This window comes from Choloepus didactylus, chromosome 10, assembly GCF_015220235.1.
Source record: "Choloepus didactylus isolate mChoDid1 chromosome 10, mChoDid1.pri, whole genome shotgun sequence".
NCBI classification, from domain to species: domain Eukaryota; kingdom Metazoa; phylum Chordata; class Mammalia; order Pilosa; family Megalonychidae; genus Choloepus; species Choloepus didactylus.
Genome location: NC_051316.1, coordinates 90066813 through 90094773, shown reverse-complemented (window position 1 = coordinate 90094773; position 27961 = coordinate 90066813). Strand labels below are relative to the sequence as shown.

Here is a 27961-nt window from a genome sequence, read left to right as displayed (position 1 = left end):
TTTTTGGATACAAAAAAGACATCCCCAACACTCGAGATGTGTTCCTGCTAGTCTGCAAAGCTTTAGAACAAGATGATGACATGGCAAACACCACTGCTGCAGTTACTGACAGGTGCCCAGTGGATATTTTTATTTTATCAGTGTACTTAAATTGATGATTTACCTTTATTTTCCATACATTAATTAGAGTGGGAAATAATGTTCACTTACACAAATTTTCTTTTCATAATCAAGAAGTATAGAACCAATAGCAAAGCTTGGGTATAGAATAAAAGGCACTGAAGCTCTTGTGTCAGGAGCTAGCTCTTGTTCTTCTCAGTGAGTTCTTGGTGCCTGGCACAGAGCACTCACTGACACATGGTGGGAACTCAGTAAGTATTTGAATGAATGAGTGACTAAACAAATGAACTGATGAACAAAGTGCTAATGGACTCTTGTGGACACCTGTAGAAAATTGGAAGGTGGCAGAGAGAGGAGGTTTCTTGGTTGCCTTTCAAGTTTGTCTCTAAGTGGAGAGGCTAAGCGTTAGATGGTACAAGCCTCTGCGTGGTCTCACTTGTCAGCTCGGCAGGGAGGGGTTAGTAGTTTGTTTTCCTTGTGTGCGCCTTAGACAGCCATGCTTTTGTTGCCTAAATAGATGTTTTTTTTCCTCTGGGTGCTGGTTCTTTATTTTGAAAAGTGCATATACCTGACTGTTCCTGAATGATTTACTTATGTTGGTTGCTTCTCTTTGATTTAATTTTGCTCATCCTTGAGATGGACAGCCTTGAAATAAGGTATTGTGTACTTTCCCTATTCTGCCAGCCTTATTTTTGATGTTACGTTGATGTGCCACACATAACGAGCATTTATTTTTCTCTCTTGAAGAGCTATCCTTGAGTTGGAGAGAACTCAGTGTGTTAAAGTCTACATTTCAATGTGGTTAATGCCAGCTGGCCATGTGCAGTAAACTCCAGCAGTTCAGAGCCCAGTGAGAATTCTTAACAGTGGATCCACAAAACAAAATGCCCCTTAAATGTGAATAAAACTGCCTGTGAGCGATAAGAGCATTTTTCTAGGGACAGATCTTTACATATTCAAGGAGATGCATGATCCCTAAAAGAGAAAATTCACTGGATCAGAAAGTTATGGTAAATTGAAACTCTTCTTTGTTTCCATTTTTAAGGCAGATTGGGAGCGGTGCCGAGAAAAATTTCCTTACTAGATGACATTTCATCGCAATGTCCGATCGTTTGGGGCAAATAACCAAGGGCAAGGATGGGAAAAGCAAGTATTCGACTCTCAGCCTGTTTGATAAGTATAAAGGAAAATCAGTAGACGCAGTCAGATCCTCAGGTAAGGACTGGAATTGAAGACCAGTTCTTTATGCTTTTTCTTAAATGAAAAACTCCAGGTCAAGGACCATAAAAACCCAAAAAGTGTCCTGTCTGGTGAGACAGTGGTAATCCATGTGAACTGGTATTCAGGGCCTGTAGTGGTTACCAGTTATTCAAGGCTCTGAAATTACCAGGTCTAATTTCAGAGACTTGACTCTCCTGACTCTTCTGTAGTTGGAGTGTATCTCCAGCTATCTTTTCTTATTGAAGCCATGGGTATTTTCTGCCTGCTGGGTAGAATGGAACTTAATTTGCATCAGTTACCCTTTTTAGGTTCGATGGTTCTGATACTCTGGAACTTGGTGGAAAAAGTTCATGTTCATCCTGTCCCCCATCCCATGAGTATTTTATGGTTGTTGAGGGGAACCTTGCTTAGGTTCGTTTTGGGTTTAGATAGAAGCTCTCCCTTCAGTCCTTCTGTAATGAGGCCAGAGCAGTCTCACCTTGCAGAAAGATAGCTGTGGTGTGGGATGGAGGAGTCTGGGCCTGGCTGCTCATCTGTATCATAACCCACTTCACTTTCTGAGCTGTCTCCTGCCCACTAGTAAAATGGGAACCTCTACAAATTTTCAGCACTTCCTTTGTCTCTGAAGTCCTCGTGGAAGAGCTGGTAAAGTGACTACCAAACGCTTCTTGTTTCCACTGATGATATGCCCATTGTTTTTTGTTTGGTTGGCTTTATCATTGTCACTTAGGACTGGAAAGAGGAGCTGAATGAATCAGGTTCCTTTCCTTCTGTAAGTTTTCTTTGTTAGTCTGTATTCATCCTTCTCCCTTCCTGCAGTCATTCCTCGACATGGCTTACAGAGTCTTGGGAAAGTTGCCACAGCCCGGCGTATGCCACCACCTGCAAACCTGCCAAGCTTGAAGTCTGAAAACAAAGGAAACGACCCCAACATCGTTATAGTACCCAAAGACGGAACAGGATGGGCAAACAAGCAGGATCCGCAAGACCCAAAGAGGTAAGAAGCAAGGAGGGCAGATGGTGAATAGGAGGCTGGTTTCATAAATTGCTCCTAGCATCCTTTCCTTTGGCAGAAGGCAGATGGTCTTGTAGCAGCAGAACTAGATAAATGGGGAAATATCAAATGGAGCTTCCTGCACTCTGATTTCTATTATTTAGGGTGTTTCTTGCTCCTTGCCTTCAATTCTTTCAGCTTTTAGAGTTGATTCAGCAGCGTTTCTGTGGACAGCCTTATCCCCAGTGGCCAGTTTGTCTCCCTGTGCCTCATTAAGAAAGGCCTCATCACTCCTGAGAAGCTTATGCAATGATTCAGACCCAGTTCCTGTAAGAGCCATGTAGACAGAGCTAGTGCTTGAACATTTCATTCCTAGTGGTAGTCCCTGTTTTCTGAGCTCAAGATTGAGGAAAAATGTAGCCTTGGTAACTGTGGAGCCAGTAGCTTCCCAGATAGAGGAGACTGCTTTGTAGTTTCTCCAAACAGACCCAGTTGTTAATGAGACAAAAACAGAATCATCATTATCCAGGGTCACTGTATAGCAGTCTCCCTGGAGGCTTACCCCACTGCCAATGTAACATTTACAAAAGCCTTTGGGGGCCCAGGGTCTGGCATAAGTATTGTCATTAGAGAAACAGAACAACAGTTGTGGCTGCTGTGTGGTGGAGCTGAAAAGACACCCCCCCATTCTAGTTCCATCTCTGTCTGGGATACATGACTGGGCAAGTGAGTCCCATAGACCCCTGGGCTCTTAGTCTAGTTCCACGACGAGTTTTCTCTGATTTTGTATTCCAGCCAGTGGCAAGGTGTACAGGAAAGAGTTTTTGTGTTGGGAGGGGAGCTGGAAGGGAAATCTGGCAGGCAAAAGCCTGCTGCTAAGATTTGTCTACTGGAAAATAAAAACAAAGATAGTTCAGTGTCATGTACTCTGTTGTCCTGTACCCGTTGTGGTGTGGCTGCTCATGTTAGAGAACTAGAAAGTAAAAGTGACCCAGAAAATAGCCTGCAAAGCAGTATCCTTTCCTCTCAAGCTTACATTGGAAATGACCAAGGCAGCTTTTGTAAAACTGTTCCTTGTGGTTAGTTTAGCATACGGAAGTAGGAAGTAAGCAGACAATTTAGTCAGATGATTATAAAATAATAATAACTGAAGTAGGGTCTTAGAAGTTACTGTAAAATTTTTTTCTAAGCAGTTTGCTTAGGAATCACACTGATTGGCAGCATAGCATGACTACTGGAATCAGATCTGAGTGTGATTTCCAGCCCAACTATTTATTAGCTATATGGAACCTGGACAGTTATTTGACTTCTGAGCGTCAGTGTCCTCTGTGAAGCAGGAATAATACCTGGGTACTAGGGGTGGTTACAAGTAATAGATGAGATAATGCATGTCAAGTACTTAAGCACAGAGCCTGGCGTAGAGGAAGTGTGATGGATGTTGGCTGTTACTACCACCATTGTATTCAAATGGAACACACTATGAACACTAGTGAAATGGATATACATATTTCAGTGTAAACATTGAAATGCCTCTGCTACCAGAAGTTCTAGAGAGAAGAGGACAAAGTGTTCCTTCCTTCTTTTTATCCAGTATTTCCCAGCATTGAAATAGACAGTTATTAGGCGGCTTTCATGAGGGTCAGTTGTGCTGAAGCACATCTGCCAGGAATGAGGTAAAAGAGAGTGTTGGAGAAGACAGCCGGTCATCTGTCTCTGGTCCATGTCTGTCTTTGGGATATTAGGGAGATGGTAGAAGTGGGGAGCCCAACAACTGTGGGGCATAGTCCTTAGGTTTGGAGTACACAAAAGTGACAGTACCTGGAAGCTTCTATTTTAGGTAGAAGGTGATGTGAGAGGAGGATCAATGGCCTTCAGTTTGTAATAACCATGAATGGTGAGTTCCTTGAGTTAAGTAAACCTTGGAAGAGCTTGTATGTGTAGAATTTGGCTTCAGCTTGCAGATAAGCCACTGGCATTGGGTGGATTCCGGCCAGGTGGACTGCTGCCCTCCTTGAATCTGGTTTGATGGAAAGTTGAACAGAGAGAGTGACTGGAAAGCTGCTGAGTCAGGGCAGAAATTTTCATTCAGAGCCCTTTCTTGTTGCTCTTTCACAAGATCACTTGTGGAGTGGAAATGGATTGACAGGACCTTTTTGGAGGGCTGTTTGGAAATAACCTTTTCACTTCAAAACATTAATATCTTTTGATCTAGCTATTCCAGTTCTAAGAACTTATACTACTGAATTACTTACCAAAAAATGACCCAGATATGTATACAAAAATACTCATTGAAGTTTTATCTGTATTAGGAAAACAAAACCAAATTGGAGACTGGTTAAATTTGGTCCATCCAGTTGTGCCTATTATCATGAAAAGAAAGGTAGATTTATGTTTTTATTATGAAAAATGTTCAAGCTACGTTAAGTAAAAAAGCAAGTTACGGAATTGTTATCTGTGGTATTATGCCATTGTGTTAAAAAAATACTGTATTAACATGTATAGAAAAATCTGCTTTGAGTTTTTCTCTAAGGATGAGATTGTGAGGAATTTTGTGTTATATATATATATATTTGTAAATTTATTTTTACTGTGAGCATTCGTTTGCTTTATGAGCAAAAAGAAGGTTAAAAATCTGCTTGTGTTTTAAGGCAGTCGGCCCTCTAAGTAGTTGTAAGCTCTTGGTCAGGAGTAAGGGACTCAGAACCCCTACCTTCCAGTGACTCCATTTCCCCATTTGTAAATCCTCCATCACTTTCATTGTTTACAATCAGCTTTCAGATTTTGTAGACAAAAAAAGGCAGAGGACTCTCCTGTCCTGTAAAATGTCAGAGCGTGACTAGACCTCAAACATGGTCTGGTTTCTCATTAGTCTTTGCCAGCATAAGAATCTACTGGGGAAGGTATTATTTTTATCAGCCAGAGGAGGCCTTGTTTCCTGTGAGCAACTGAGCAACTGTGGCTTTCTGAAATGCAGCGAGACCTTGTCGTCATGCCCTGTGCTGTATCTAATCCAACCGTTTGTCCTACCTTTGTCTAGTTCCAGTGCAACGGCCTCTCAGCCGCCGGAGTCGCTGCCGCAGCCGGGTTTGCAGAAATCTGTCTCCAATTTACAGAAACCGACACAGTCGATCAGTCAGGAGGTAAGTGCTGGGAACCACATCCTGATTGTTTCTCAGGCGTTGTAGCCCCTAACTGTCCCTGTTGTTGGTATCTGGTAGGAGCTGTCACTGAGAAGTGTGGTTGGGAAATTGCCACAGTCATTGAAAAAGTAATTTAATCTGCAGTTTTGGGAGAAAGACCCCAGATAGTGAATTGAAGAAATTTACCTAATTTGGTTCCTGTTTACTTACCTCAGGATGAGGTCACTCAAATTAGCCTACAGGTTTCCCCAAATGTGTTCCATGGAAGCTAGTGCCACAGGAAGATAAAAAAATGTTAGATCACAGAAAGGCTCATTGGTCAGATGAGTTTGGAAAACAAAATAGGACAAGCGCTTTTACTGCAGTACTTCTCCGTGCCTTTGATATGCTAATGCATATTATGACTTAAGAAGAGGATCTGATAGACAGCATTTCCCAAACTTATTTGTCCTAGGAACACTTTTTTGATTGAATGTCCATAGAACTGTTGTCTCAGAATGCACTTGGGAAATAACCAAGCTATAATCCTTTGTTGATACATTAAAATTTCTTTTCCTGAAACAGAAGTTTGTGATTTAACCAAGCAAGAGGTCATAATGTGCTCAGTCCCTCAGAGTCTGTCTATAGGGTTTACAGAGATCGGCAGGGGGATAAACTCAGCTGGTAATTAGAAATCTAGAGATGAGAAATCTTTGAATGTTTTGAACAACAAAAAGAAATTTAGACTTAGGTGCCTAGCACTTACCAGGTCTCTTAAAAACAGTCTAAACTGCAATATTTTATTTATGTTGTGCCCCGATCTGCATTAAATTATATGTGGGATGAGTTTATGGCTTTGCCAGAACACCCTGCCCATATCTCAACTGAACTGTGCTTTTGAAATTAAAGAAAAAGATAAAAAAGGAAATGTGAATTCATGTGAGACTCAATATTCATTGGCCTAAAAATTCTCTGGTGACTGCTGATCAGTCAGAGTACGTAAAATAGAGTTCATATTTTTTTCCCCCAATTTGAAGCTGATAGAGATGATGGAACATGGTTTTTTAGTCCTGGCAATATCAGAATCACCTTTGCAATTTGTTAAAAATATATGTGCTTGAACATCACAACTGGAGATTCTGGATTGGGGTTTGAGCAGGTTCTGGTCATCTGTTTTAAAAAAAAAAAAAATTGCTGAAGAGACTGTGGGTTACTTTGTCCAGTGTTCAGATCCCCTTAGCTGTCTCCTGGTTTTCTCTAATTTGCAGGGACAGGTAAGAAGAACTTCCAATTATAGCCATTTCTGCTCTTGGGATGAAATTCACCAGCAATATTAGGAACCCCCTCTTGGCCCTGTAAGCATGCCCTTTCAGTTCAGTGGGATGGGATGAGATTGCAGCCTCTAGGGCCCCTCTGCGTCCTGGTGAATTTTCAGCTCACTTTAGGGACTGTTTCCAACTCCAGCTGTGCTGACCTAGTTATGCCGCTGGCACATCCCCTTATGTGGTTTGTATGGGGAAGAAATGTAGGAGTTACAGGCCATCTATATAAGCCATTCAGGGCAACTCTGTGAGAAATAAATGGATTGTTGTTCCTGGTCAACGACACTGAAGGCGAGAGAGACAGTTGTCTGCCTTGTGTGTGGTTGTGGTGGATTAAAAATGGAGTGGGGTGGATGGGAAAGAGTAATGATTTAACCTGTTATCTAATCCAATTATTGATGAAACTCCATGCTCATTAACTTGGTTTTGTGGGTCTTTACCTTCAGTTGGAAGAGGAAGGCTATTAAGTTGAATATTGGGAAAGGTATTAGCTCAGCAGTTGGGGACCTAAAAGGGCTTTGGGAACAGGCAGGCTCAGGATAGACCCTGGTCCTGCCACTCTAGCTTGGTATCTAAGAGTCAAGTCACTCATTTCTGAGTCTCAATCAGGATACTACTAGAACCTCCTTCCTGTGGTGTGGTTTGGGTTCAGTAAGGCAGGATGTGCTCAGCATAATGCCTGGCCCATAGTGAGCTTTCAACAGAGGCTGGCTGATAGGGCTGAGTCTGAGACAGGGCAATCCAGATTAGTAGAGGAGGGAGACCTCTCATTTGGGGAGTTGTGCCTGGTAGAAGAACAATAATTATAGAAAGGTGTTTCAACCAGTCCATCCAGTAAAAGATCAGGCATGTTGAATTTCTAGAGTTTGCATTCCTCTGTTGGCAAAGGTGCACGTTCTTTGAGATGTGCTGGAATTAGGGTTTGGTCTTTGTCTCTGGAGCAAGACAAAGTAGCTCTGTGGGCATGAGAAGCAACCTGACAGAATGTCCCAGAGCACAGCACGAAGGCAGATGTGGTGGGTTTAAATTTTGGCTTTTCTGTATAACCAGCTATATCACCCTGAATTGGTCACTTCCCTTCTGTCCTGTCCTCATCTCTAAAGGGGGTCAGCAGTATCTGATTTCTGGGACTGCTGCACTGAGTGAGATGATGCATGTAAAGCTCATGAGTTAGATACTGCTTGGCAATTGATGCTGTTACATCAGTATCGAGCTCGAATATAAGGTTCAGACCCTTTAGCACCTTATTCTAATATGCTCAGGTAATGGACAATAGACTTACTGGGTTGTTTGTCTTCTAAATTTCTTCCTTCTTTCAGAATACAAATTCAGTGCCAGGTGGACCAAAGTCATGGGCACAGCTGAATGGAAAGCCAGTAGGACCCGAAGGTGGTAAGTATGTGTGGTCCATAGGAATCAGTGGATAGGAGGAATGTGTACATTTATAGAACTGCTCTGGTTAGATTTAGGCAGTTTTTGCTCCAGTTGCTTTATGAAATCTTTTACTGGGAGGGATAATGCTCTCTGGAGCCCTTGCCTTTGCCACAGTGGTGAAGTGCTGATTTTGCATAGGATTCCTGCTCTTTGATTTCATTGACTATTATTGCTAAAGACTTTCTACTTGAGATGTACAAAGGAGACCTGGGCGGTTGGCCCAGCTGTTCTTTAATTTGGCTGTGCTGCCGATGGAATTAATACCTGCTCAGTAGTGCTGCCAAGATGCATCTACTTCCTCTCTTCTGGGACTGCGAGGAGGTGTTGTGTTGCATGGCATTAGCTTCAGACATACGTTTATAAATAAGCCAGCCTTGGGAATTGAGCTGCTTGGTTTTGGACATTTACACAAAAGGAGTCAAGGTTATGTGGTATTTGCTATCCATTAGCGTTGTGCCTGACACATAGGAAGCACTCAGAAAATATAATCTGCTGCACCTTCTACAGAATATTTCAGTAGAATGATGGGAGAGATGGGGTAAAGGAAAATGTGCTCAGAGTTTCAAAAAATGAATGCTGGAGAGCTGTTTAGAACAGGGATTACAAAATCAAATGACTTCCAAGGCCAGCCCTAGAACAGAGAAGTAAAGCAGTTTGGGCGGAGGCAAGAGTGGTGGGGCCTCTAGGACCAGAGCATGCATGTCCTGTGTAGATGGTTAACCACGCCTTCCCTCCAGCAACTGGTGCCATTTGAGAATTTGGGCCCAGAGCAGCAGGTTTTGAGAGAAGCCCAAAGTCCAGATTTTTTACGTGAACTCTCCTAATTTCAAATATTAGCTCAAATATTTCTAGCATACTGTAAGGACCAAATTAGGTGATGCCTCCGAGCTAGAGGAGGGTCATAATGGTGTGAGCAGTTGTTTCAAAGTAATAAGTTGATGAAAATTCACAATTGCTGTTTCTTCTATAAAGCAACATGGTAGCCTTTTTAAAACTTGTCTCCTATTGTGGTATTGCTCTCTGTCTTCTGCATAGCCCTACCAACTAAGGCTGCCTTTACCTTTTGTACCTTGTGTTAGAAAAGCAGCTACCTACAAGTCCCTCCTTCATCCCCAGACTCCACTGCTTAGGAGAATGTGCCCCTTCTGGATTGAAATCCCTGTAGGACTTGAAGACTTCTTCCTCAATCGCAAATGGAAAACGACAAATCAGTAAATAACTGTGCCACCTGGACTCTGAATTTCCAGCTTCCCCATACTTGTTAAGGGCACATTTCAGGTGCTCATGATAACAGACCAGGCAGGAGAACTCAGCCCCACATTTAAAAAGCTTTACTAATTTTCCAGACCGGTGGATGAGGTGGAGAGAGTCAGAAGTAAGATAAGCAGAAAGGAGTGGGGTGAGAGAGTGGGCGAGCATTTCAGTTCCCTAAAAGGTCTTTAAAGATACTTTGTAAAGAGCATTCACTAGACCAAGCCAAATATTATTTGGCTCTAAAGTAAAAAAGCAGTTCTCTACTGATATGGCAAGATCTCTAACACGTATTCTTAAGTGAAAAAAAGTGTGGAATAATACATATATTATCATTTGTGCAAAAAACTGGGGTGAGGGAAAATACACTTTAAGAAAATATATGCATTAATAATTTTTTTGAGGGAGTTTGAAGTAGGCAGATGGGGTGAGCACAATGGTGGGAGGGATGCAGTTTATGCCTTTTTTTATGTGTTTTTTGAACAATGTGAATATATTATCTATAAAAAATAAGCTTGATTTAGAAAATCATTATAAAACACAGTAAAAACTTTGCTAATAACCTAAACTCATCTGTGAGACAAGTGGTCCCAGTAGCCAGGGAAGAAAGAACAGACACATCTGGGCCCATGTGGGCTGGGGTAAGAATCAGGCTTCTGGTTCCCCTCTTTTGCTCTGGACACAAGTCAGTGTTGCCATCAGGAGTGTGGGGATTTGGGGGTGTCACCTGCACACGTCTTCATGACTCTCTGGAATTCAAAAAGACTTTTCATGAATCAAAAGACTCTCCCCATATAGAAGATTGTTTGGCCTGTTTCACCTAAAACAGATCCGGGAGGCATTAATAAAGCATTGAAGTCTTAAGAATACTACTACTTTAGCTTGAGATTTTGAGTTCTACCATTTATCCTATTTATCTGTGGGGGGTGAGTTTAATTCATGCTTATAATGATACCTTCATGTCTTTTGAGGCAGAAAAAAAGTACGGCACAGCAGTACAGCAAAAGTACAACTTTTGCTGTTGTCATCTTCTTTTTTTCTAATTTCAAATCTACCGAATTTTTAAAACATGACTTTTCCTATTCTTGCCAAAGGCCTTTTAACATAATGTGACTATGTGAGTCAAAGTCTCCCTTCAGTGTAGCAGTAGTGCTCCTTTGTGACACTTGGAAATTGTCTTGCAGGCTAATTGTTGGTGAATGATGTGTCCAGTTGTCACCCTGGCAGGTTTATTTGACCCTGGACCTTTTACTAGATAGAATGGTGAATGAATTACTGCCTTGTGCATCTGCAGTAATTCCAGCTGCATCTTTCTGGCAAAGTCTGCCTTAGTTAAAAGGTCCATGAATCAGTGGTGCTAAGAGTAATGCCTAAGGGGAAATTTGTATTTAACTGTATAGAAAGCAAGGCATACCACAGTCAGACACTGTGGTGTGTGATATTGCCATTGTTATTAAATATATATAGTGCTAGACATGTGCTGCATATTCCAGATAAAAGGACCAAATCCCACTCTGGATCCTAAAATGTGTCATTTACTATCCATTCATCCAAAAAATGATTGTAGGGGTTCTGTGCAAAGTGCTGTGAGTGATAGGAAGAAAAATAAAAACCGATTACTTCTCTAAATGAGTTTATAATGTTGGGGAATGAATGAAAGAACAGAGAAAGAAATTGATCTCTGGGTTAAAGAGTAAGATGTTTAGCCTTGAAAGGCTTGAGGAACATTATAGAAAATGGCAAATTAAAAAGGGCAGGGGAAGGACAGGTGAACTAGGAGGTACTCTTGCAGGTAAATCTAGGGTGGGGATCTTTGGAGAGGCATCAGGGAGGGGCACACCAGAAGTTGGCATTACTTCCACATGCAAGCAGTTGACTTCCTTGGGCTGGTTTTCTGAAGACTGTGCTTGTGTGCCACCTAAGGCAGTGAGAGGGACCTTATTGACTTCTTCCAGGATCAGAGAAGGATCTGGGCTGGAGCAGCTGTGATATCTTACCCCATGCCCTTTGTAACTAACTGTTCCTGCAGGTTAGCTGGGAGGGGGTGTGGTGTAGTTTGTGGCCAGTATGGTCCTTTCCTTGTCACCTCTGGGGAACCTCTAGTGCTACTTTGCCAGGATAGAATGCCAGCGTAGCACAGCTCACTTAAAAAGAGCCCACTTTTGGGGCAGTGTGGCTTTAAGTATGTTGCGAAATTTGTAAAGCAGAGAACAGTTGATGCCAATATCACTTGCTCAATTAAGATTTTGGTTCTCTTGACAGGTTTAAGGGGCTCAAGCCGACTATTATCCTTCTCTCCCGAGGAATTTCCGATGCTGAAAGCAGCTGGAGGGCAGGACAAGGCTGGCAAAGAAAAGGGCGTCTTAGATCTGTCGTATGGGCCAGGACCAAGCCTCCGCCCTCAGAGTAAGTGAACTGACAACCTCTGTCTTGGCACACATTGGAAGCAGAATTTCTCCTTCTTGTCTTTCTGCCCTTTGGAAGTATACCAGTTCTCAAGTAGCTAAAGCTCCTGGAGTCTCAGGATACTTAGCTGGAAAGTATGGTTATTGATCCTTTGTCTGATCTTTGCATCTGTTGGACTTATTTCCTAAAAGCCATTCTAGGGGCTACCCTTGCCTTTCTTGTTCTTTGTGCTGGGCCAGGCCTGTTCTCTTGCCTGTCAGTCATCCAGATGTTGTATTATGCTTAGGTGGTTATGGCAGTGATGGACCAAAGGCCAATTAACTTTAGTCCCTGATTCACGAGCTTGTTTTCTAAACTGGTGGTTCCTAAACCTAGCTGAATCCTATCAGATCACTTGGGGAGTTTGTTAAAAAGACTGATTTCCATCCTGCCCCCTCCTCCCCAAGCCAAATTAGAATCTATATTTTTAACTCATTTCCTTGTGGATTGTTATGTAGGCAGCATAGCACTAGTATCTGCTGCCCCTTTTGCCAGTTTCTGGCCAAGCAGTCAGCAAGATTGTATAGGAATACGTGCTGGTAATATTTTTTCTTAGAGGAGGAAATTAAGGTTAAGGTGCTGTTTAGAAATAAGACTTTCTATTTATTCTACATGGAGACTCTGAAATGCCCCACCCCCCACTTGGTTGGGTCTTGAAATGTGGGGAGCTTTTGTTTGCTTATCTTGATTAATCTTCAAGCCTTTTTCTGTTCATAGTACAGTATTCCAGAGACAGAAATGATAATTAAATGGTCACTATGTGATCTTTACTTAAACAATACTGTCTTTTCAGTGGCCTACACATAGTCATTTTGCCTGCTCCAAATATATAATCAAAATCTTGAGGCCAAGATTTGTATCTTTCTGGGATTAATTAAGATGAGCTGCTTCATAGGACAGTAGAAATTTAGTACTAGAAGAAAGTTCAGGAATCAGTTCCATATCCTCATTTGAGAATACTAGAAACAGATGCCCAGAGGGGTGACCAAGTGTTTTCCCAAAATCACACTGCAAGGTGGTTGAGTGCTGGGTGCAGACTCCAATTTTGTGACTCCTGTCTGGTTCTTTCTCTTAGGAGTCCCATAACTTGGGGACCTTTCATCTTTCAACTTCTAACCAAAAGTTGACTGAAAGGAGGGGTCTTTTGTCTCATCTAATTTCCTGTTGGCCTATAATAGTTTCCATCAGGTTTGGAATGGAAAGCGTCATCTTGAAAAGATGGTTAGATCCTCAGGTTTCAACTTGTGACTTGTACGAGTGCCTCATGGACTGCTGCAGGAGGAGGGGGGCAAAGACCTGGTAGATAGGGCCCAGATCCTCCCACACCCATGCTAGAATGAGAGCAGCTCAACTTTAGCTAACTTATGTATGGGAGACTGTCTTTGTAAAAAGCTTCCACTGGTAACCAAAGTTTGGAAACACTCTTTCAGGAACTCACTGGTTTTAATGTAAAGTCTAGTGCTGAGCACTGTGCTGACCCTAACGGGGCTATGTCAGTATTTATTAAAGGAATGATCCAAGGCTGTTTTTATCAGGGTTTCTTAATGGGGGGGTGGTGGTGGTGGTGGTGGTGGTGTTGATATTGATGGTGTGATGTATTAGATCTGTGGGTGTGGGTGTGATTTCCGTAAATTGATGAAGTCCGTGTCTTATTTACCTTGTCTTGCCTTCTCTCTGTGTAGACCTTATTTTATATTTCTCTTACAATCAGACCCTTCCCCAGCAAGTTGATACTCATTGGCTAGGTGTTTACCCCCAGTCTTCCCTGACTGACCTGACCATTTGACTTGATTCTTCACTTTTGGGTTTTTTGTGTTTTTCTTTTTTTTCTTTTTTTTTTTTCCGGTGAATGAGGGGGTCCCTTGACCTTCAGAACCTCATACAATCACTCCTTCCCCCCTCCTCTTTCCTTTCCCCTTTTGCCCCCTTTCAATTTCCAGATGTGACAAGCTGGAGGGAGGGCGGTGGGCGAAACATAATTTCTGCCACGTCTCTGAGCGCCTCCCCAACTGAGCTGGGCAGCAGGAACTCGAGTACGGGAGACGGAGCCCCCTCCTCGGCATGTACCAGCGATTCTAAGGACCCCTCTCTCCGCCCGGCTCAGCCTGTCCGAAAAGGGGCTTCACAGTTCATGGGAAATGTATACCACCCACCTACATACCATGACATGCTTCCTGCTTTTGTAAGTCTTCAGAGTGTACATTTTTTTTCCCATGAAGTTGGATTGTTCATGTCCAGCAGAACCTAGTTCAAATGGTTAAATGTCCATCTTTAGTTTTTATTCTTTGCCCTACTTTGGAGGTTTCGATTAGGTTTGCATTCTCTCCCCCTTTCAAATCCTAAGGGCCTCAGGCTTCTCTCCCTGGTGGTATGGATTTTATTTTAACCTTGGTTCTTCAGAAAAAAGGAGAGGCAGGTATTCCCCAAGACACAAGTCTCTAAATATACTTACTGACAGCAGGAAAGAAATGGGGGAGATGGTGATAGGATTAATTAGGAAGACCCAAGACTTTCCTGTTTCTTTTTCCCATTTTCCATGTTTCAAAACAAGTTCTAATTCAAGTGAAACTTAGAATTTGAACCATTACCAGAAAATCCTGTTCATTGATGTTATGTTTCAGATGTGTTCGCCACAGTCATCAGAGAACCAGGGTACAGTGGAACGAGGATCTTATCCCCTTCCTCAGCTCCGCCTTGAACCCCGTGTTCCTTTTAGACAGTTCCAGATGAATGACCAAGATGGGTAAGGCTATTACATTGTAGTCATGTATGTAGGGATTGCTTCTGGTGGTGATATTGGATAAGATAGTAGGCTAATGTCTGAAAGTGTTTTGTCTTCTGGAGACCACAATGAACCCAAAAACCAACCTAAAACCCCAGAGCATGTGGAGTGGCTGGGATTTGGGACTGCACAAGAGATTGAGTTAATGATGTCAGGTTCCTAGGAGAGGTGAACTTTTGGCACACACGTTTCACTTATTGTTACTACCCTGAGCCATTAGCATTAAAAATACAAAACTGAAAAATGAGGCATAACTTCTCTCTGGGATCTATTTGTTAATTATGTATTTATTTTTAAGGGAAATGATTTAAACATTGCATGTGAACATGAACCTTTGCAATAATAACTTATTTTTGGAAAGGTATTTGGTTTTGCTTACATCTGTATGCTTAATGTAAGTCCAGCATCTTTACTCTTCTCTATCACAGAAAAGAAAGACTGGGAATGACTCGCCCCATCCGTCCACTAAGGCAGCTGGTGGAACGGGCACCACGTCCTACCATCATCAATGCAGAAAATCTGAAAGGCCTCGATGATTTGGACACCGATGCTGATGATGGCTGGGCAGGTGGGTTGTGGTATTTCCCGGTAGGCTTAAAACCGACAGTTTAGAAAGGCAAGACTGAAGTCCATCTCTGCTTACCAGTGACACAAATCCTTTGACATCGTCATATATTTTCCCTTGGCAAGACAGAAATGATGACATGGGAGCACAGGGAGCAGTGACTTCAGTGCCCTATTTGGATCTTCTTTTGGTCTTTGTCTTTGGTCTTGATCTTAGAGCTATGGGAGATTTTGCTATTAATAATACTTAAGACAAAGCAACTTTTTAAAATGGAAAATTTAAACAAAGCAAAATAGTATAATGAACCCCCATGTACTCCTCACCCAGTTTTTTTTTTTAATATTCATTTTACTGAGATATATTCACATACCACGCAGTCATACAAAACAAATCGTACATTCGATTGTTCACAGTACCATTACATACTTGTACATTCATCACCAAAATCAATCCCTGACACCTTCATTACCACACACACAAAAATAACAAGAATAATAATTAAAGTGAAAAAGGGCAATTAAAGTAAAAAAGAACACTGGGTACCTTTGTATGTTTGTTTGTTTGTTTCCTTCACCTGTTTTTCTACTCATCCATCCATAAACTAGACAAAGGGGAGTGTGGTCCTTAAGGCTTTCCCAATCCCATTCACCCAGTTTTAATAATTACCAACATTCTGTTGTTCTTGAATCTTTATCTCCACTCACCCTATCCCCTACCTAAATACTTATTTAAAATTCTTTTGGTTTGTTTCTTTTCAGGTAGATTTTACATGTATTGAAAGGCATACATCTTAATTGTACACTTTTGACATATGAAAGCACCTATGTGACCCATACTCCTAACAAGCCCTAGAACATTTCCGTCACCCCAGAAAGTTCCCTCCGTCCCTTCCCAGTCAGTCTTCTTCCCCCTCACCCTGCAAAAGAGTCAACCACTCTTCTGATTATTTTCTCCATAGATTAGTTGTGGGTGTTATATGACTTTATATGGTTGGAATCATAGTTTTTTACTCTTTTGTGTCCAGTTTCTGTTGCTCAGCATAATGCTTACTTTTTTAATGTTCATTTATAGTATTGGTATATGGTGCTGAAGTATTAATGTGTTTGACAAGTCCAGTATGATTTCCTTTATTCATCTTTCTACTTTTTCTGCTTTTTCCTCTCATGCCTGGAGGGATCTCAGATTGGTGAGCTGAGATCCATTCTGGCAACTGTTGTCCTCACATTTACAGTGAGATATCAGTTTGGGGAAGTGACAAGTCTGGGGGCTTGAGAGAACATTCTGGCTAGATGGAAAGCAGGACATTCTACCCTCTCTGTAAACGGTCTGCACCTACTGTTTCATCTGCCTGTCCTGTCAGAGACTTTTAAGTGTCCTTTCCTTGTTGTGATTTTTTTTTTTTTTTTTTTTTTATCATTGAGCGTTTCTGTAAATATTGGTGTAGATTTGAATTCGCCCATCATTTTTTTTGCACCAAATGAGGTGGTGGATGATAAGGGGTGGCTCCTGTTCCACCGAATCAAATAAAGTAAATCCTGACTCAAAAGATGACAATCCACTCCTGAATGCTAGAAATCACTGAAGGCAGAGGAAGGACATGCTGCCCTTTGCTTCTGCTTCAGCCTGGAGTCCCCTTCCATTTCTAAAAAGCCTAGTTACAGTGGTATATGAACTCTGTATTCCTATATATCTTCTTCCCTCACCCCTTCTATTGTTGTGTCATATTACAGCTTTATACGTTATATGTCCATTAACATAGATTATAAGTATTTGTCTAAGTCATATGTGTGTGGGAGGGTGCAGTAACAAACCAAAAGTAGAACAATACAGGATTTTATCTACCTACCTAGTTAATTTTGTCATTGTTCTTTATTTCTTCTTATGGCTTCAAGTTGTCATCTAGTGTCCTTTTATTTTAACCTGAAAGACTCCCGTTAGCATTTTTTGTAGGTCAGGTATTCTGGTAATGAACTCTTTAAGCTTTTATCTGTCTGTAAATGTCTTAATTTCTCCTTCATTTTTTAAATGTAATTTTATTGAAATATATTCGTATATACCATATAGTCATCCACAGTGTACAACAGTTGTTCACAGTTTCATCATATAGTTGTGTATTCAACACCACAATTTTTGAACATTTTCATTTTTCCAAAAAATAAAAATGAAAATGAGAATAAAAATAAAAGGAAAAGAGAATACTCAAAGCATCCTTAGCCCTCCTCCCCTGCTTATTTACTTTTCTTTTAAATTTTTTTGATTGAAATATATTCACATACCATACAATCATCCAAAGTGTAAAACAGTTGTTTGCAGTATCATCATATAGTTGTGCATTCATCACCACAGTCAATTATTGAACATTTTCATTACTCTGAAAAATAAAAATAAGAATAAAAATGAGAGTAAAAAGAACTCCCAAAATGTCCCATACCTCTCTCCTCCATATTATTCATTTACTTTTTGTCCCCATTTTTCTATTCATTTGTCCATACACTGGGACACTTTTTCTCTTGAGTATGGTCACATTTGTCTATTTCTATGCATGTGAACTGATTTTTTTTTATTGTGTAGTGGACATTACACATAAGATGTAATAGATTCTGGATTCTGTTATGTTTCTCTGAAGAAGACTGATTTTTATTTTCTAGCAGGCGGTTTTCTTGGCCAGATTCAACTGTAAGCTCTGTCTCCCCTGGGGTAGGCAGCAGCTAAAATTTCTACTTTTTTGTGTGTGTCTATTTGCTGTTTTTTTGTTAGGCTCTCTGGGTATTTACCCCCTCTGTGTTACTTTTCTTCTAAGATTTCCCCTTTTAACTTTCCAGCTCTTCTGTCAGCCCCTAATTCTGACACCTCAAACAAATAGGGCTGTGGGTTTTTGCCACTGAGTAGTCAGGGATTGGGAAATGCCCTGGGGAAAACAGTAATTTCCAAATCTCTCTGGTAAAATTTCTACATTATGATGACAGATGCTTGTCTGTTTTTCGCCTGCTTTTGCTCAGTTTTCTATGCCTTTATATATAGTCTAAAAATATTTTGTCATTTTATTTTTTATATCTTTTTAATGCAATTTTATTGATATTTTCACACACCATACAATCATCCAGTGTACAATCAGTTGTTCACAGTATCATCATATAGTTGTGTGTTTATCACCACAATGAATTTTTTTAACATTTTCATTCCTCTGAAAAATAAAACTAAAACTAAGAATAAAATTAAAAGTAAAAAAGAACACCCAAAACATTTTCTACTCCTTCCCCTCCTGCCCCATTATTCATTTACTTTTTGTCTCCCTTTTTTTTCTACTCATCCGTCCATATACTGGATAAAGAGAGTGTGAGCCACAAGGTTTTCATAATTACATAGTCACTGTATAAGCTATATAGTTATACGATCATCATGAAAAATCAGGGATACTGAATAGCAGTTCAACAGTTTCAAGTATTTCCTTCTGGCTATTCTAATACACTAAAAACTAAAAAGGGATATCTATATAATGCATAAAAATAACCTTCAGAATGACCTCCTGACTCCATTTGAGGTCTCTCAGCCACTGAAACTTTATTTTATTTCATTTCTCTTACCCCTTTTGGTCAGGAAGGCTTTCTCAATCCCATGATTCCAGGTCCAGGCTCATCCACAGGAGTCGTCCCTGGCAGTGAAGTTCATCTGCTGAGTTGGCTTAGAGAGAGTGTCCGCATCTGAGCAACAAAAGAGGTTCTCTGGGGATGACTCTTAGGCACAATTTTAAGTAGGCTTAGCCTCTTCTTTGCAGTAAAAAGCTTCATAAGGGCAAGCCCCAAGATCTAGGACTTGGCCTACTACAATGGTAGTCCCCAATGCTTGCAAGAATACCAAGAAATCCCCAGATGGGGAAGTTTAATGTTTACACATTTTTCCCGAGACCTTCAAGGGGGCTTTGCAAATACTTTTTATTCTCTGCCCAGATTACTCTGGAATGTATTGGGGTTTCACGCCAGCCTGTACAAACCAACCGGATCTCACTCCCTATTCAAGGTTCCATGTGTTTGTGGTGTTTGAATAAACTGACCATTCAAGTTAACTTATATAGTGTGCTACAGAAAATAGATTTTGCACCAAATAAACATCTCTTCCTTTGGTCTTACATGGAAGCTGAGGTTTTAAAACAGTTATTATCATCCCTTTCCCTTTAAATGTAGTTTACCTTAGTTCTAATCAAGTCCATTTCTTTAATATCTTGAATTGAAGTTTGATTTCTTTTTCAGATTCTTTAACATTTTCTGTATGGGGTAATGCTGACATTCATAGCTGCCGAACTCTGGCTCTGAGTCTTAGGCGTCACACAGATACCCGAAGTTCTTGTCTACCATAAGCCTTCCTCTGATAACTATGCTCTCAGATTCAGTTCTCAGAGTTTGAACATTATAGCTAGTCCATAATTGTGAGGTATTATGATGTTTGTCTTTTCGATTCTGTCTTATTTCACTCGACATACTGTCCTCAAGGTCCATTCATCTAGTTGGATCCTCACAACTTCATTTCTTCTTGCCGCTGCTCTGTATTGCATTGTATGTATACACCACAGTTCACCATTCCGTTTTATCAGTCGATGTATCCTTAGGCCACCACTGTCTGTTGCAAATCGTGAATTCTCCCATAAACACCAGTGTGTAATGTCCACTCATGTCCCTGCTCTCAATTCTTCCAAGTATATACCCAGTAGCAGGGTTGCAGGACCATATTGGCAATCCCATAGTTAGCTTCCTGTGGAACTGCCACACTGCTCTCCAGGTGGACTTGACCATTCTGCCTCCCTACCAGCAGGGAATAGGTACATCCCTCTATCCACATTTTCTCCAACACATGTATCCTTCTGTTTATTTTTTAAACCATTTTATTCACAAACCATACAATCCACCCTAAATAAACAATCAGTGTTTCCCAGTATAATCACATAATTATGCATTTACCACAACAATCCATATAAGGACATCTCCATTTCTTCTCCAAAGAAAGAGGAAAAGGAGAAAAAAAAAAAAAAGGAATAAAACTACAAAAGATAGAAGAAAAATAAAAATAAAATACAGTGAAAGGTCTGACACCACCACCACCACCAAGAATCCCATGTCACTTCCGTATATTCCCTTCTTACAGGCTTTGGTATATTGCCTTTGTTACAATTAGTGGACACATCTTACAATGTTACCGTTAACTATAGATTCTAGTTTGCATTGATTGTTATTTTTCTCCTATGCCATCCAGTTTTCAACAATTGCAATGTTGACATTCATTTGTTCTCCCTCATTAAAAAACATTCTTATATTTGTACATTTAATCATCATCATGTACTGCTCTAAATTATACAATCCCAGTCTTTATCTTCTGTCTTTCCTTCTAGTGTCATACATGCCCTTAGCCTTCCTCTTTCAACCATACTCACACTTATCTTTGTTCAGAGTACTTACAGTATTGTGTTACCATCGCACACACTGTTATGCTATCCATTCCATTTCTGGATCCATCCAATCAATCTTGTTGAATGTTCTCTACTCCTTCAGCATCAAATTCCTGATCTCTAACCTCTTTCTATCTCCTGATAAGCTGTGTTCTCAACTCAAATTTTGCTCATCGATGTTAGTTCATATTAGTGAGACCATACAGTACACTTACTGATAGTCATTTCTACACTCTTATTCACACCTCTCTCTCTTTTCCTGTCTGCTTGTAGTGCTCCCTTTAGTATTTCCTGTAGAGCAGTTATCTTGTTCACAACTCTGTGTCTGTCTGAAAATATTTTGAACTCTTCCTCAGTTTTGAAGGACAGTTTTGCTGGATATAGAATCCTTGGTTGGCAGGTTTTCTCTTTCATTATCTTAAATATATCATACCACTTCCTTCTGACCTCCATGGTTTCTACTAAGAAATCCACATATAGTCTTATTGAGCTTCCTTTGTATATGATGGATCACTTTCTCTTGCCACTTTCAGAATTCTTTCTTGGTTTTTGACATTTTATAATCTGGTTATTAAGTTTCTTGTAGTCAGTCTACTCAGATCTGTTTTGGTTGGGGTACATTGTACTTCTTGGATCTGTTATTTGTCTTTCATAACACATGGGAAATTTGCAGTAATTACTTCCTCCATTATTCTTCTGCACCTTTTCCCTTCTCTTCTTCTTCTGGGACACCCATGATACATATATTTGTGTGCTTCATGTTGTCTTTCAGTTCCCTGAGATGTTGCTCATATTTTTCCATTCTTTTCCTTATCTGTTCTTTTGTTTGTAGGATTTCAGATGTCCTATCTGCTAGTTCCTGAATCCTTCTGCCTCTTCAAATCTGCTGTTGTATGACTCCTTTGTGTTTTTTAAATCTCTTCTTTTGTGGCTTTCATTCCCATAAGTTCTGCCAATTGTTTTTTCAAACTTTCGAGTTCTTCCTTATGTTTGCCCCATATCTTCTTTATGTCCTTCATCTGTTTTAAATATCTTCCCTCAACTCATTGATTTCATTTTTGAATTGATTTTGCATATTTGTTTTAAGATCTTTAATTAGTTGTTTCAACTTCTCTGTCTCATTTGAAGTGTAAAATTTTTCCTTTGGGCCATATCTTTGTTTTTCCTAGTTTGATTTATACTATTTTGTTGTCCAGACATCTGGTTTCCTTGAGTACCCCAATCAGATTTTCCCAGACTAGATGGACCTAGGTCTCAGGATACTGTATTCAGTATCAGGTTTCCCTTATGGTGAGACCCAGAAGATTGTCAGACTTTCCTGTGAGGCCTCTAGACTCTGTGCTCTTCCTAGCCTGCCCAGCAGGTGGTGCTTGTCAGCCCACAGCTCCCCACTAGCATAAAGAGGTGTGGTGCATTTAATTCTCAGTGGAACCTGCCCATCCAGGGACTGAAGGTGTCAGAAGGCAAGCTTAAGCTGTTTCTGTTTATTTTCTTTTTTTGCCACCTGTCAGGCCCTGGGGTCTGAGTTCTTGAGGGAGGGCTGCCACTTGAGCTGCCCCCCCCTTTTTTTTTTCAGAAAGATAAGCCCTTTAGGGAATTATCTTCTACATTTGAGTTTACTTTGACTCTTAACTCTATCCTTAAGACTATCTTAAGTTGACCCTTGCCTGGGATACTGCTGACAATTGAAAATGCCTGAGGCTTTCTCTAATGAGCTACTTAGAATGAGAGCAAAAAAAAAAAAAACGGAAAAAAGAAGTCCCCTTTTCAGAGCCAGTCCTCAGCTCTTCTGTTAACTAGGCACCCATTTCTGTGTGCCCCTTATCTTGGGACATAGCCCTTTTCTGAGCTCAGCAGACGCCAGAAGCCTCTGTTTTAATTAATTAATTAATCTGTTTTCCTGTCAGCTCTGTATCCTCTCTGCCTGGAGAAAGCTCTGGGTTCCTTTCCTGCTTGCTCTGGGTTTTTCTGTGCTTGTAGCATGTATTCAGTAGTCCAAATTTGTTAATTAAAACTGCAAGCCGCAATTGCAGCTTGGTTGAGCTACATTTCCTTGCTCCTGGCAGGGAGTGCTTCTTTTTCCCTCAGTGAAGTTTTCCAACTCAGCCTACCTTGCTTGTGGGGGAGGGGCACCAGCTCCACAGTTCGGGGGGCTTTTTACTAACAGTTCTATGCTTCAATCTCAGCTGTTCCACCTATTCCAGACTGGTGTACGATGTTGTCCTGTCACGGATGTCCCCCATCAGTTGTTCCAGACTATTTTCTAGTTATTCCTGGCTATTTAAAGTACTAGTTGCTCTAGGGGACTAACCAAATTCCACACCTCCCTGTGCTGCCATCTTACCATGCCTGCTGTCATTTTCTTTTATCTGCAGTGTTTTGTTATGGGGGTTTTGGCTGGGTGTGTTGACTTACTCCCCTGTTGGGCTGGCATAATTCCTGACTCAAGGACACTATCAGGGTGCTCTGAGCACCAACAAGATTCTTGTTTTTTTCTCATTGTTCTTGGATTTTACCACTCTTGTAGGCCTTCATGAAGAAGTTGACTATTCTGAGAAATTGAAGTTCAGTGATGATGAAGAGGAGGATGAAGTTGTGAAGGATGGCAGACCAAAATGGTAAGGAACCCTATCTCTGCTTATAGCGTCGTTCCAGTGTAACTTGACATTAGCAGTATGTAAATGCATTAATGCTTATTGGTGCTGTCACGTGATGGTCACTGTGCCACGTGAATTTCATAGTTGCCCCTGCAACCTCACATGGTACACCTATTTTTTTCCATTTTGCAGGTCAAAGAATGATAGCTGTTGAGGATAGCAGAATGGAGCCAGGATTGCATGCAGGAAGATGTATTTCAATCCAAAACTAGTGATCTTAACCTCAGTGCCAGTATTTCCCAGAGTATATTATGTAGACTGCTTGTTCTACATAATATAGTGTATGGATGCTGTGCACAAAAAGGGTGCTGTGGGCAGATGAGTTTGGGAAGCCACTCTAGGTTCACCTTACTTGTTACTTCAAGATATTTCAGAACCTTGAATGTACATTGGGAATCTTTGAGGAGTGGGGAGAGGGAGTAAGATTTCCAAAACTTATATGAGAACTTCAGTCTTGCTTTCTTCCCTCCAGATCATTTCCTTTGACTTGTTTTACTTACACCACTCTTTGGCTTTTAGTATAGTCCCTCTAGTTTTCATCATAATGTCAGTAGTATTGTTGGCTACCATTTTAAAAACTATGTCTCTGGTTGCTCTAATTTCACTTATTTTTTAAATACTAGCAGACATGAATGCTTTCCTTTGTGTGGAATTGCCTGTTTCCTTTGTTGAATTCTCTATTCTTTCCTTTAAATATTTACTGCAAATACTTTTTCTTTCTGTATCTTACTGTCAATAATAGAATGCTTATATAGTCAAAACTTCAAGTCATTTTCTTTGTGACTTCAGCTTTTATTCAAAGCTCCTATAGTAAGTGCTCCTCTTCTGGAGAGAGCCAGTAATGCTCTTCTAACACTGTTATTCTGATGTTAAACAAGAAATTAACAAATCAAGTATTCCAGAATTTATTTTTGTGCTCTGTTTTTGACCACAGCTTGGATGCACTTGGGAAATCTCTGTGGGTCAGTTTTTGGAAGTCTTATTTCAGAAAGGTATATCATCAAAAATTTAAATCAAATCAAAGACATTGAATTTTACGAACTTATTGCAGCCGTAGTACACTTTGTTTCTTGTCTGTTTCACTGGCTGTGAATTGAGTATTCAATGAATGAGTTATATATGGGCTTTGCACCCAGCTTTGCCACTGGCAAAGGACACCTCAAATTCAGCGTGCTGAAACCACTTCCTACCTAAATCTGCTCTTTTTTTTTTTTTTTTTTTAAACATTTCCTGTGCTAGTGGTTGATATCCAACTCCCAGAGAGTCTGCAAGTTTCCAAGTCGTCTTTGACATCTTTGTTTCCTCATACATGATTGGTTCCTGAAATTTCACCTTACTCCATCCTGTCTTGTTTGTTACCTCTAGGGCTGTTTGGACAGTCATCCCTTCTTTTCTGAACCATTCGGTGGTTAGCCAGCTCATCTCCTTCCTTTCATTCTATCCTCTTATGGGCCATCCTTTCACATTTGGCCTTAGTCATCTTCTAAAAACATGGATTTTCTTCCAGATGAATCAGAAACCTTAGTTTGTATGGTCTCATTTCTCACAAAATAAAGCCAGAAATTGCTAGCAGCCATTACCCTTTCTTTTTAAGGTCCTAATCTATGTCATCTGCCTCATCTTCCCTCCACCTCCACATATATATGTGTGTATGGACACATGCGTGTATGCACTCACATAAGCTGTACCTAACTTCCTACTTCTCTCTTAATTCCTACTTTTCAGTGATTCCTACTATATTTACTGGACACGTCTTTTGCATGAGAGGTACTCTATGAATGTACTATATATAGATTTGTCTCAGTGCCTTTGTTTACACTGTAACATAAAAAAGATAAAGCATGGCACAGATTTTCCTTTCTTTGTGAGCCTTCCCTAAATCTCCATCTGGAATCTTTCCCTTTAACAAGTTTTGTGCACTTTGTTTTTCTTTTTATTGTTTTTGTTATAGTATCAGTTGGCTGACATCTTTGGTTCTTTTAACAAGAATACGTTTATTTATTGAGTACCTCCTTTTTGCAAAGCACAGGGAAGGAGATAGTATAAGGAAATTGCATCCATCTGCAAGTCCTGGGTTCAAGTATGTTAGCCTTTTCCTTTGAGAATAGCTCAGCTAACCTCTCACATTCAATTGCCAACTCTTTAAAAGGGAGTGGTAAGGACTTTTTGCAGTAAGTAAAATATTGTAGGTGAAATATCCTGCTTGGACCTTTGTGTGTAGGGGTCACTTGGTAAATGTTGCTGAATTTTGATGTTCTGAGTGCTGTCTCGCCCTTAAGGAGGTCTAGACTGTTGGAAGAAATGAATGTATAGACAGCTGACTTTGGGATTCCCAAGGACCTCTGACCAGAAAGCTCAGACTAGGTGACTGGGAAAACTAACATTGAATGTGGTTTGTCCTAGGAACAGTTGGGACCCTAGAAGGCAGCGGCAGTTGTCATTGAGCTCTGCCGACAGTACTGATGCCAAGCGTACCCAGGAGGAAGGAAAGGACTGGGGCGAAACAGTGGGTATGCCCCGTGTTGTCCGAAAGGTGCCAGAATCTCAGCCACCTTCCAGGAAACTTCACGGCTGGACATCAGGCCCTGACTATCAGGTACCATGGGCACTCAAGGGTGTCTGTGCCATGTTGATTAGGTGGGATACACATATACAGGTTCTTTCAAAATCCATTTATCCAGGGTTTCAAGACAAAATAGGTGATCCACCTGGCTGTCCTGTGCTTCTGTGCTTCACTGAGTTCCTCAGAACTCCTGGGTAGACTTTTTTTTTTTTTTTTTTTTTAATTAAAAAAGAAAAAATGCTTTTTAAATTTTGAAACAATCACAAACTTTAAAAATTTTGGAAGTACAATACAAAGAACTTTTTTCTTTCTCAACTGCTTAAAGAGTATGTTGCTAACCTATCACCTCAGAACATTTTGGTATATAGTTCCTGCCAAATAAAGGGCATTTCTTCTAGTAACAGCCATTAAAATCAGGTAACTAGCATTGATACATCACTTCTATTTAAACCTCATACCCCATTCAACTTCTACCATTTGTCCTGACAGTGTCCTTTATAGCAAAAGTATCTAGTTAAGAATCAGCAGTTGCCTTTAGTTGTTATGTCTCTTTAGTCTCCCTTCAGTCTGGAATAGTTCCTCAGTCTCTCTAACTTTTACGACTTTGACACTTTCAAGATTATGAGCCAAGTATTTTGTGAACTGCCCCTCAAATTGGGTTTGACTAGCATTTCCTCATGAATTTCAAGTTATTCATCTTTGTAGGGAATCTCACAGAGGTAACATTGGCTCTTCTTGTTGCATCCTTCCAGGTTCCCAGATTTTTACTCTGTCCCTCTCATGATGTTCACTTTAACTACTTGATTATGTTTGTGTCTGCCAGTCTTCATACTGTGAAGTTAGTTTTTGCCCTCTTGCAGTTAGTGAGAATTTTGTGGGGAGATGCTTTGAGACTAAAAATAACCTGTTTTTCATTAAACTTTCAATTTGTGTGTTTATTTGTATCAGTGGATTATTATTATTTATTTTGAAGGTTAAATTGTCTTTGATATGGCCATTTGGGATCTCTTAAAGCTAACTTCTGTGTCCTTTTTATATGACTTTGTCATTTTTTAGCATGTCCTTGCTTTCTCATGGAGTAAGATTTTACATGCTTATTTTTCTTTAACTTGCCTCAGCCCTGGAATCATCCATTTCGCCAAAAAGCCCTGGTTCCTTTCAGTAAGGAATGGTAATTAGAAACCAATATCTGAGCACTAGGAGTGCTCACTGCTGCGGGGTGTCACTGCTCTTAGGCTGTCAGTGGTCAGTTAGGAAATGTGTGTTTGTCTATGCATTCATGTGCGTGTGTATGCACACATATACACATACACATTCACATCTATATTTGTATGTGTCTTTATCTGTTTTGAAAACCTTATGTTCACACCGATAACCTCCAATTCCTCAGGATTCATTCTAGTTTCCTCTCTTTCCATATTTGCTATTCTTTTCTCCAACAGTGGGTAGTCTGTTTCCCATTATCCCTAATATTTATACTTATTTGGTCAATCCCCTTATATGTGACCAATCTCCCATTTCTGCCACCACCCTCTTTTCCCTTGCCCAAGTGATTTCTTCACCCATTTGGCCTTTAACACCCCTGCTCCAGGCAGCACTCTCCCCTCCACCGTGTGCTCTTAATTCCTTTGCTTGACCATCTGTCCTTATGAATGTACTCCTTATCCTGCTTGGGCTCTGACCACCCACTCTGAGCCACCATGGCTCTGTGGCACTAGATGCCTACCTTGCTTTGCTACATCTAATCACTTGGGGACTGAACTGTTCAGGTGGGAAGAGGAAGATATTTTAAATACATTTGGTAAAGCTTCCCATTTTTGATGCACTTTACCATTTAAGGAGCTCCTGTTCCTCTTCTTATGAGATAAGTAATGGTCTTAAAATTGAGTCTTCTTAAATAATTCAGTATCTATTATATGCCTGTCCCTATGCTAGGTGTACTAGAGACACAAAAGAGGAACTTAGAGAGACAGTACCACTTCTCTTGGAAATTACCCTGCCCTCAATCCAGATTTTCATAGAGTTGGTAATGATAAAATCCATATAATACA

The 27961-nt window shown here is 40.5% G+C and overlaps 1 protein-coding gene across 14 annotated transcripts in view; it reads left to right on the top strand.

Moving 5' to 3' along the window:
• PRRC2B (proline rich coiled-coil 2B) overlaps positions 1-27961 on the top strand; it is a 97061-nt gene that overhangs the window by 24510 nt on the left and 44590 nt on the right. For 11 of the 14 annotated variants that reach the window (XM_037798617.1, XM_037798615.1, XM_037798625.1 and 8 more), the window contains exons 2-11: positions 1166-1335; positions 2161-2338; positions 5373-5475; positions 8096-8168; positions 11724-11867; positions 13847-14088; positions 14528-14649; positions 15117-15256; positions 23218-23308; positions 25751-25943. In XM_037798617.1, the coding sequence (XP_037654545.1) occupies positions 1221-1335; positions 2161-2338; positions 5373-5475; positions 8096-8168; positions 11724-11867; positions 13847-14088; positions 14528-14649; positions 15117-15256; positions 23218-23308; positions 25751-25943 (1401 nt within the window). In that variant the 5' untranslated portion in view covers positions 1166-1220. Of the gene's footprint in view, positions 1-1165; positions 1336-2160; positions 2339-5372; positions 5476-8095; positions 8169-11723; positions 11868-13846; positions 14089-14527; positions 14650-15116; positions 15257-23217; positions 23309-25750; positions 25944-27961 lie in introns of those variants that run through there. The other 3 variants (XM_037798616.1, XM_037798613.1, XM_037798620.1) reach the window with 3 other exon arrangements.